The sequence below is a fragment of the Zeugodacus cucurbitae genome, chromosome 3 (assembly GCF_028554725.1).
Source record: "Zeugodacus cucurbitae isolate PBARC_wt_2022May chromosome 3, idZeuCucr1.2, whole genome shotgun sequence".
Taxonomy (NCBI): domain Eukaryota; kingdom Metazoa; phylum Arthropoda; class Insecta; order Diptera; family Tephritidae; genus Zeugodacus; species Zeugodacus cucurbitae.
This window is the reverse complement of record NC_071668.1, coordinates 41729964-41741570: the sequence shown is the minus strand read 5'-3', so window position 1 is coordinate 41741570 and position 11607 is coordinate 41729964. Positions and strand designations below refer to the sequence as shown.

At 37.3% G+C, this 11607-nt stretch overlaps 1 protein-coding gene across 1 annotated transcript; it reads right to left on the bottom strand.

Annotated features, from left to right (window-relative positions):
* Positions 1 to 10447: 10447 nt before the first annotated feature.
* Positions 10448 to 11260, bottom strand: LOC128920521 (uncharacterized). Its single transcript, XM_054227954.1, has 2 exons — positions 11007 to 11260; positions 10448 to 10936 (listed from the first exon to the last, which is right to left on the bottom strand). The coding sequence occupies exons 1-2, from the start codon at positions 11206 to 11208 to the stop codon at positions 10773 to 10775; spliced, it is 366 nt and encodes a 121-aa protein (XP_054083929.1). The 5' UTR covers positions 11209 to 11260; the 3' UTR covers positions 10448 to 10772.
* Between the last annotated feature and the right edge of the window lie 347 nt (positions 11261 to 11607).

Here is an 11607-nt window from a genome sequence, read left to right as displayed (position 1 = left end):
CTACCCTCATCGCACATTCCATAGAAGTGGAAATTATAATGTTGCGTGCTAACAATCCTGAGATGTCCGCTGTACCAGCTAACTTCGCTGGAGCTACCAGTCTCACTGCTTCTACAAGCTTCCCAATGGTGAGTAATTTGGAAGAAAGCAGTTCTACTGAAAGGCCTGCCGAACAAGGAATCTCTGTGATGCACGCTGAGAATTTGAACGTGGGCACCTCGTATGGAGCTCCACCACGTGTCGATGGGGTGCATACGGTATCACGCCCACAAATGCATTTTCATGGAAGCCAACCCGCAACTCCTGTTCACTCCGCAAATTCTATTGGTCCTCAAGGGCTACGTCGCCGGGCTGAGTTGCTACGTGAGCAGAGTGAAATTCTACGTCAGCGGGAAGCTTTACCGAGGGAACAGCACAGCTTCCTAGATCGCATAGACGCAATGGGTTTCGAAGATGACATAGATGAATACTCAATGCCTAGAGTCTCAACCGGGATGAGGGATCAGGCGCCTCTCCCATCACAAATATTGCAGTTACCTCCAGAATTTGTAGCGCCCTTTAATAGAGCCGTTTCAATCGCAAACTCTGTAAGTAATAGTGGACCTACGCAGCACAACAATATCCCAAATAGAACATCATCTGATCAACGAGGTGAAAGTAACCTACAAGCACCTATCCTTCAATCGTTATTGGACAGGATACAGTCGTTAGAGCAACAGTTGCGACAAAACTCGACATTATTTCCGGAATGTCCTCCGCCGCAACCAACGCATACAACTTTGCCTACAGCTGGACACGCTAACAGCCTGTCTTTTGGAGCCTCAGCTTATCGCCGGCTAACCAGGGATCAGGTGGCGTCTCGTAACAGCCTTGCTAAAGAGTTGCCCAAATATGATGGCAAACCCAGCGAGTGGCCGTTGTTTTATGCTGCTTATAATCAATCGACAGATGTTTGTGGATTCTCTGACGAAGAGAATCTGTTACGACTGCGGCAGGCGTTGGAAGGTCCAGCGCGGAAGGCAGTTAAAAATCTGCTACTTCACTCCTCATGCGTGAACCAAATTATGGCTACGCTTCAAATGAGATTTGGACGACCAGAATTGATCATCAGTGTTTTGCAACGACAAATTTACGAATTGCCTCCTCCATCAGAGAGTCATCTGGAATCTATAGTCGACTTTGCTGTAGAAGTGCAAAACATCTGTGCAACAATGTCAGTATCTGGCCTGATTAGTCATTTGAATAATCCCGAATTTGAACAGCGGTTGGTTTCGAAATTACCTGGGCTTCTACCGGCATACTGGGGCATGCATAAGCGAACCCTGACAGTATGCAATCTACAAAACTTCAGCGATTGGCTATTCCAGTTAGCTCAAGGGGCCAACTGCGTTATCGTCCCGAAGGAATCGGTAAGAGAGCGTAAACGCGGGACAGTTAATCATCATTTTAATTCGGTAAGATGTATCGTTTGCGATGAAAACTGTGGTGAAGTCTTTAATTGTACCTCTTTCAAGGAAATGCCACGAAGTCAAAGGTGGCAAGTAGTTCGAAAATCGAAACTATGTCATCGATGTTTGAGAAAACATGCAACGAATAAATGTATTGCAGTTAAACCTTGCAGCGTTAATGGATGCACTCACAATCATCATCCGCTACTCCACAACTTAAACCTTAATCAAGCAGTAGCTGAAAAATCATCAAAAAACGTCAACGTGTTATCCAGAGCGCAGTCTGCCAATATAAATGCGCATATTTCAACCGGGAGTTGCACTCTGTTTCGAATACTTCCAGTAGTTTTACACTCAGGCCATTGTAGAGTGTCAACATACGCTTTCATAGATGATGGTTCGTCTCTTACCCTCATCGATGATGAGCTTTTAAAACGACTGAAAGTAAGAGGCACACCGCAACCACTCTGCCTACGTTGGACTGGTGACACACATCGTTATGAGAACGAGTCGGTCGTAGCCGACCTAAGCATATCAGCTCCAAATGGGCATAAGAAATTTGCTCTTAAGGGTGTTCGCTCCGTCAAGAAGCTTCATTTGCCTACGCAATCGCTTAACGCTTTCAAATTGCAGTCCGATTTCAAACACTTGGAAGGGTTGCCATTGCAATCCTATTCGAACGCCATTCCGCAACTGCTTATTGGCTTAAATAACGCGACATTAGGATCTCCTATAAAATCATTATATGGAGCAGAAAATGAACCAATTGCAGAAAAATCTAAACTTGGATGGACATTGAAAGGTCTTACGCCTGACCCATACGTTGATACCATACACCATGTCTACCATATTTGTGATTGCTCGGCAACAGCCGAACTGCTTGAAATTACCAAATCGTACATTTGCCTCGACAACTTGGGTGTGTCAACCAAACCTGTTGTCATAATATCTACGGAGGACGAGGCTGCTTTGGAGCAATTACAAAACCATACTATTCGTATTGGAAGTCATTTTGAGACCAGTTTATTGTGGAAGCATCCGGACATCCAGATACCCGATAGCCTTCCAATGGCCTTATTTCGGGCCCGATGTCTACGGACAAAAATGCAACGCGACCACAAACTGGCTGAAACTCTTAACCAAAAGATTCACGATTATATGCAGAAGGGGTACATCAGACGTTTAGGGCCATCGGACGCTGCCGTAAAAAAATACTGGTATTTGCCGATTTTTGCAGTAACCAACCCCAACAAACCAGGAAAGATTCGATTAGTCTGGGACGCAGCTGCTAAGGTAAATGGCATATCTCTAAACAGCATGCTGCTGAAAGGTCCCGATCTAACCACCCCTTTGCACAAGGTGCTCTTTAAGTTTCGACAAAAGCGAATTGCAATCACTGCCGATATTGCTGAAATGTTTCATCAAGTTCGTGTCCGAAAAAAAGATCAGAACTTCCAACGCTTTCTTTGGTATGAACCAAACGCTAATGAGCCAACTACGTTTGTCATGACGGTGATGACCTTTGGGGCTACATGTTCACCAAGCTGCGCACAATATGTCAAAAATAAGAATGGTGAAGAATTCAAACAGGAGTACCCTAATGCTTCAAAGTGTATAATCGAAAATCACTACGTCGATGATATGTTGGTGAGTGTGGATACTGAAGAAGAAGCTATAAGATTAGCACAAGATGTTCGGCATATTCATTCGCTAGGGGGCTTTCATATAAGAAATTTTTTGTCCAACTCTAGTCGAGTACTGACTACCCTAAATGAGCATCCATTAGATGCGCTATCTCTCGATCTTAATAATGAGCTGCCTACTGAGGTTTTAGGCATGTGGTGGATTACATCCAGCGACCATTTCGCCTTTCGTGTATCCGCTAAGTACAGAAATTCTGACATATTTCTATGTCAACGGCGACCTACTAAACGTGAGGTCTTGAGCCTGGTGATGACTATATACGACCCTCTTGGGCTAATTGGATTCTACGTAACATATGCCAAAGTCATCTTACAAGGGATATGGAGAGCTGGATGCGACTGGGATGTCCCAATCCCTGATGACCAATTTACCAAGTGGCTAAAATGGATTAAATTTATTCCAAAAATTGAGAGTTTGAGAATCCCACGATGCTACATGAGAACCACGATTGACGGAGTTCCTCAAATTACATTACATACATTTGTTGATGCAAGCGAAAGCAGTTATGCGGCAGTGTGTTATCTTCGATACTCATACGGCGATACAATTAACTGTACAATGGTCGCTAGTAAAACAAGAGTAGCCCCACTTAAGTTAGTATCTATACCTCGTTTAGAACTGAAAGCAGCTCTCTTAGGAGCTCGCCTCGCCAAACATGTAATTGAATCGCACTCTATCCACATTGATAAACGCGTTTTTTGGTCAGATTCACGTACGGTATTAGCTTGGCTACAATCCGATCATCGCCGTTATAAACAGTTCGTAGCCTTCCGAGTTAGTGAAATCCTAGAGTTGACTGACGTCAAGGAATGGCACTGGGTTCCAACTGGAGAAAATGTTGCTGATGAAGCTACCAAATGGAATGGTGATCCTGACTTTTCGAACGACAGTCGGTGGTTTAAGGGGCCACCGTTTTTATACCTCTCGCATGAAAAGAGGTTTATGTCTGATGAAGCACAATGTGTTTCAACTGAAGAGCTGCGTCCGCAGTTTACCGGCATTCATAACTCAACCTTAGAACAGCTTGAAGTAGTACCAGAACCTTCAAGATTTTCAACTTGGAACCGTTTACTTCGTGGAACCGCTATGACTATGTATTGCTCTCGGATTTGGTTAAGTGTTATTCGAGACAATCAATTCATTGGTGATGCACCAAATAGTGAAGATTTTCGTAAAGCGGAGCGCTGTCTTTGGAGAAAAGTCCAGCATGACAGCTTCAAAGACTCTATCAAGTCTTTAGAATCCGGAAAGGTTATTGACAAATCTAGTAATATTTTCAAACTATCACCTTATCTGGATGACTACGGAGTTTTACGAATAAACGGTAGAGTTAAGATACATGGGCGGCCAGACCAAGTATTGTTGCCTTCAGATCATCACGTTACGCATTTAATTATAAATTATTTTCATATAAAGTATCATCATGGCAGCTTGGAAACAGTGATCAACGAAATAAGGCAATTCTACTGGATTATAAAACTTCGCACACTGGCCAATAAAATTCGACGCAATTGTCAGTATTGTAAAAACAAATCATCTCAACCTCGACCACCTATGATGGCCTGTCTACCTCCAGCCCGGACTTCAGCATTTAGTCGACCGTTTTCCTACGTAGGCGTTGACTACTTCGGCCCACTCCTGGTTACGGTTAAAAGGAGTACAGAGAAAAGATACGGAGTGTTGTTCACCTGTTTAACAACTAGAGCAGTTCACATCGAAATTGCATACTCGCTATCAACCGACTCCTGTATTTTAGCTATACGTAATTTCATGGCCCGCCGAGGGAGTCCTTTAGAAATATGGAGTGACAATGGTACAAACTTCAAAGGTGCTGAAAGGGAGTTGAAATCAGCATTTGAACTGTTAGATAAAAATCTTCTAACGAAGACGTTTACCTCTGCTGCAACTAATTGGCGTTTTATACCACCCGCTTCGCCCCACATGGGTGGAGCCTGGGAGCGGTTGGTCCGGTCAGTAAAGCAGATACTGAAACAAATTCTGACAACTAACCGTCCAAGTGACGAACTACTTCGTGCAGTCTTAATGGAGGTCGAAATGACTATTAACTCTCGTCCATTAACTTACATCCCCATCGACCACGAAGAGGAGGAAGCACTCACGCCTAACCATTTCCTGCTAGGTAGCTCAAGTGGTGTTAAGCCAATCGCAGAACCAGTTACTGAGACCACTTTAATGCGTCGTAACTGGCGAACATCACAGCAACTAGCCGATGCATTCTGGAGACGCTGGATTTTGGAGTATCTACCCACCATAACCAGGCGAACCAAATGGTTTTCGGATGTAAAGCCTATTCAAATCGGTGATATTGGGTACATCGTTGACCCCAATAGTCCAAGAAACTGCTGGCCTAAAGGCAGAGTGATTCAGGTACGAAAAAGTGATGATGGAAAAGTCAGAAGCGCTACTCTGAAGACCTCTTGCGGCATCTTTGAGAGACCAGCTGCCAAAATAGCCGTTCTAGATTTGATGAGTTTGGTACACCCTGATCAACAGGATATACCGGGGGGGAGTGTTACGAACGATATGGCAGCATCATTAACGTAATCCTAATTAGTTACGTTTTTTCCTAATTACTTACGTATGTCCTAATTACATACGCGCTTATTGCTATCGTGGCGAATTTTGATTGGTCGATTTGGAGAAACGGGGGCAATCAGAAGATCAGTTAGCAAAGAAGGAATAAATAGGCAAAAGCGGGAGCCGTTGCTAACAGATCGGCATTATCGCATTAGAGGGTAGAGTGTAAAGTAAATTTTTTAATTCTCAGAACTAATTGTTAATTAATTTAAATTAAAATAATAAATTAATATAAATTAATTCAAAACTAGCGTTTTAGTTCGAATTGCAAAAAATTCTTTATATTTTTTTACAAATAATAAATAATATTTTTTTCATAATTATTGTGATTATTTTTAAATATTCTGCATGTTTGTTCAATGTTATTGTAGTAATAAATGTTATTAATTGCTAAGTTCGTAATATTTTAGATTCATTTGCATAATGCGAACCAAATATTTTTTGAATCTTAAATTAAAAAAATCCATGCCTGGGTTGGTAATACTCCATTTTGCCCTTTAATTTTTTTGAAAATTGAATATTGCAATCCGTTATAGTATTTATATTAGTGGTTTGATGAGGGAATCCGATGATTTGAAATACTTATTCATTAGTATCAGGACATATTTCTCTTTAAAAATTTTTAACAAGGAGGCGATAACACCTCATTTGTAGCACATCAAGTTTATGTGTATTTCCCATAGATAGTCCCTACAAGACGGAGCTAACTCATACACCACTACACATGCAAATTTTTTCAGCTTTTACCAATACACACACATTGCTAACATTTTGTAGTTAAGTGGCAATCTCGGTAGTTAGAGTAGCAAAATTCATTAACCCTAATTTTTGTATATGTAAGAGAGAGATACAATGAACCGTTCAAAAATCGCCGCTATGGCCGCTGTTCATTTGAAAATAAAATTTGAAGTGAATGGATGTAAGTGCGTTTTAAATATTTCTTTTATTTTGTTAAGTGTTTTTGGATATTTATCCATCTTATACATGCATTATTTGTGTTACTTTTGTTATTTGTTTTTATAATTAAAATTTCATTTCATTGTAGTTATACGTGTGTGCACAGCAAAAGAGGAGCAAGGAGGTGACGGTGAAATTGGTGGAGGTATGTTTCATATATTTTTAATACATAATACGAATTAGTAATTTCAAATAATTTCAGGTTTATGGATTTAGAATTGGTGTAATATATAACAACAACAACGCAGAAAACAATCGAAAATAACATGGTAAATATAAATGCGTATGTGTTCATGTTGAGTTAGTGCGTATTAAGATATACATACATATGTACATATGTATGTATGTACAAGAATGCATCTGTTGCATAGTGTCCAAAATATTTATTTGGAATAATTTTTATTTTGATGTTAAAAAGTTGTTTATTTTTTGTTTAGCTTTACAAGCATTAAGCTCTGTAGCATTACTTATATTTACTTTTATTTTCATTATCCATTTCAGATAATAAAAACACAAAGGCGTTAGGCGTCAATTGGTAATACCAAGTGAAGACAGGTCCTTCTCCACCTGGTCCTTCCATCGGAGTGGAGGTTTCCCTCTTCCTCGGCTTCCACCGGCGGGTACCGCATCGAAAACTTTCAGAGCTGAGGCACTTTCGTCCATTCGAACAACATGACCAAGCCCGCGTAGCCGCTGTCTTTTTAATCGCTGGACTATGCCTATGTCGTCGAACAACACATACAGCTCATCATTTCATCTTCTGCGGTATTCGCCGTTGCCAATGTTTAAGGGACCATAAATCCGCAAAACCTTTCTCTCGAAAACTCCTGGTTCCGTCTCATCGGATGTTGACACGTCCACGCTTCTGCACCATAAAGTAGGACGGGAATGATGAGGGATTTGTAGAGTTTAGTTTTTCCTCATCGAGAGAGGACTTTACTTTTCAATTGCCTACTTAGACCATAAACACAAATACTTTGCACAAAGGGAGGATTACAATAGCTACAACTTTTCTTAGGTTTTTACTACGAATACAAATATATTCATATTTTCTAATCGTTAATAACAATTTCTATTTCTAATATTTTTCAGGCATGATAAACAAGACAACAACAAATCCCATCGGACATTTAGATTAGCAGTTGCACAACCTCTTTCCGACAAGCTGAACCTTTTTATGATGAACATATGGGATAGGATTGTGTGGAATTGACATCAAACAATATTGGTTCATTAGTTTCGTTGGATCCTTACAGGATAGTTATAAGGGAATCGTTCGCGTTTAGTATTAATTTATTCATTTGCTAATTCATAATTTATATGTAAAATATTATTAAATTATACAAATGAATGTTCGAATACTAATAACATTCGTAATAGTAATGGAATTTTATTTGAATTGTATAACAACAACTACAAAAAATAAAAATGTAATAATTAATACTAAATTTATATATGAAATATGTAAAAAGTAAAAATTTAATAATTAATACTAACTTTATTTTTAAAATATGTAAATTTTGTCAATGTATAAATATAAATGTATAAAAAATCAATGTATAAATAGCTGCAAAAACGTTTGTAAAAAGTTCTCTTTGTACTGCAATGCTAATATTTAAAAATTACTCTATATTGATTATTAAAAATTTAAAATATTACACCACACTAATTTATAAATGTAAATATATCATACAATTATAATAAATAAATAAAAATAAAACAATTTAAATTTTTCAATTTCAAACTTAAAAGTAGGTGACATATAGAATGAAGACCAATGGAGACCAATGAACCAAATTTAAGTAACGAAACGGTGACCCAACAAATGACCAATACCTGTGATTAAAGGGTTACCCTGAAAATGATAAATCGAACAGTCTCCACTGATAGATGGCTGATTAAAAAAAAACTACTACAGGGGGCTCTGCTAACCATAGAGTGACATATGCCTTTCCAAAACAAAGAAAAATTAGAGCAGAAAGACATATGCAGCATTGGCACCAAAATCAATGAGAGAGAGCGAGCAAGATAATCACACCGACATGCCGTAAAAGAGGAGAAATAGTAACTTTTTTCCTGCTGCTAGAACAAAAGAGACCAAAAAAATAATACAAGCTTTCTTTACCGGTAACCAATATTCCATAAGATAAGTTACTCTACTCGTCTTGCAGGGGTTATTCCCCCTTATTTAGTGAATCTTTTCATTTTAGCTGAATGTTCGCAGTTTATAGTATTTTTTGGATGAATAAACTGGGGATACTTAAATTTTTATTAAATTTATTTTAATTATAAATATTTGTAAATAATTTCAGTAAAAACTAGCAAAAATGCATTTTTTTATTTTTTGCCAATAAAGTTTAAATAAATGTGTCCAAAAATAACTTACCACAGATTATTACATGTATAAGAGCTGTATTTTATTCTCACCACTTATAAAATATCTTATCCACATTAAATAAATTTTTTGCATATAATATGGCACACATTGATGAAAAAATCTGCTATAAGTAAAATTTATCATAAATAAATAATTTTGCTTTATATAAGGCAACTATACACACAATATTTGATATTTTATGACATTTGTCTTAAAAATTTAAGTAATCAATAGCTACCATCGATTGGTCACGTCTCTGCTCGCTATCTTTGGGCGCTGCTCGCCTGTCAAAAATGTTACATGTGAAAGCAACAACAAAGATATCTAGCTGAATTCGTGCTGGAGAGTATGCGAATACCTCATTAAAATTTCAATAGTCGCTTGCTGAGTGCTACCAAGTTTTGTTTTACACATTTTAGAACCATTTTACTATTGTGAACGGCTCAAAGGACAAATTATTGTCAAAATAATAAAAATTGTTATACACAAATTTGAAATTGAAAATGGCAGGCGAAGATAAATCGTAAGTATTTTTGTATTGAATTTATTGTATAATAAACTGTAATAAAAATTAAATTTGTTGTAGAAAACGTAAGACATGGACGGTGGTAGAAACCAAGGGGCTACTAAAATAGTACTTAGCCCGAAGAGAAGAATTTCTCCATCAAAGAAAAAAACGCAACGCATACGCTCATGTGTTGGAGGACATGCAGGCACAAGGCTTCACCGTAAGTTAAAAGTTTATATATATATTTTTGTAAAAACTTTATGTAATTCTTTTTATTAGAACTCTTCAACAACAGTGATAGCATTGGAAAATAAAATGCGAACTTTGCTATCGGCGTATAAAACGGCCAAAGACAATGCAAGCAGAACGGGTGCATCTCCATGTATTGCTCCATATATGGAAGATATGGAGGAAATTTTCGGAGATAGTGTACTAGTGTAAAATTGGCAACCTCAAAAAAATCTTTGTTTAGGTAATAGGTTTTAGTTAGTTAAGCTTGTAAAATGAATTTTTAATACTTTGTTAATTTAAATTACTTTTAAGTTTAAATGAATTTGTGATATTTTTTATTGTTTTTATGTTTTATATCAATATTAATGAATTTTTGTTACTTTTTTAATGTGTATATAGCAATTTTAATGAATTTGTGATATTTTTATATACATATATATAAAATTTAAATGAATTTGTGATACTTTTTAATATATACATATATAGAATTTAAATTCATTTTTGATAAGTTTTTATAATTTTAAGATAATGAATTCATGAAATTTTTATTTTGTTTCATTCATATACTGAATTTAATAAAGCAATTTGAAATAAAAATAAGTTGTTTTATTTAAATTTCATGTTTTTATTTGTAGCAGGGTATGCTGAATCGCCCAAAATGAAAGCCTCATTCGGAAATAGTCTCTCTGAATCTGCCTGCGCTAGTGCAAAAAGATGCGATCTACGAAGAACTCTACTGTCATGAAGAGAACCAGGTTCACCACAAGTTACATCTACGAATCTTTTATCAGCATTCACAACTGCTTGAAGCACTATACTATATGTATGCTTTCATTTGGTAAACCACATCTTGCCTCAAACTTTCTTTTTGTTGCAACTGCGACAGTACTGTTTGGCCACCGAACGTATTCGTTAGAAATCGATATAACCCAACTAGTCACACCCGATACTATAGTCCAAGCAGTTGAAGAAGACACTCCAAACAAATTAGCAAGCTGCCGAAAAGTGACGGTGTTACTGATGTACCAAATATAAATATACATTTTTTTCTAGGTGGTACAATTTCTCTTCCACCAGTATTTGTTTTGGGCTCAATGCTATTTGTATATCTCTCTGAAATAAAGTATGCCCAAATCAATTTGTTAAGTCAATAAAAAGAAAATATGTGTCCATAAATACATACCTATTAAAAATTCCACGGTCGAACGCCGCAATCTCATGTGCGATTTGAATTCATTCTCACCATAGCCATCAATGGCTTCGCAAAAGTTTTGGCATTTATTGGTTTCCTCCCTTTCTGATTCCTCAGAGCTTGATGAAGATTCCGAGCTGGAGCTAGATGGCAATTCATCTAAAAATGCTAGTATACCAGCACTCCCAATCATAAGCTCTTCTTCATTTTGTAAATACTGAGAAATCTGCACAATAATTTATTAGTAAAAATACAATACTTTACATATGTTTAAAAAACTTTCTTACCAAATTCAAATACTCGTTATTTTCCATTTTCGTTTTTAACATTAAATTATTCTTTTTCAACTTTGAAAATTAAATTGTTTTGTTAGCGAACTATCAAAGACTTCAGTGCGCCCAAGTATAGACAATTCGATTTCAGTGCTGCCAGTTCGTATAAAAATTTGGAGAGTTTGTTCGATTGGCTTGTCTATAGCAGTTAGCCAATCGATGACAGCTAATATATACCACACTTTGTTTTTCCAAGATGGCGGCTATCTTACCACCGAGAATTCCCCACGAAAAAAGTTTTCTACTGTACTGTACTGTAC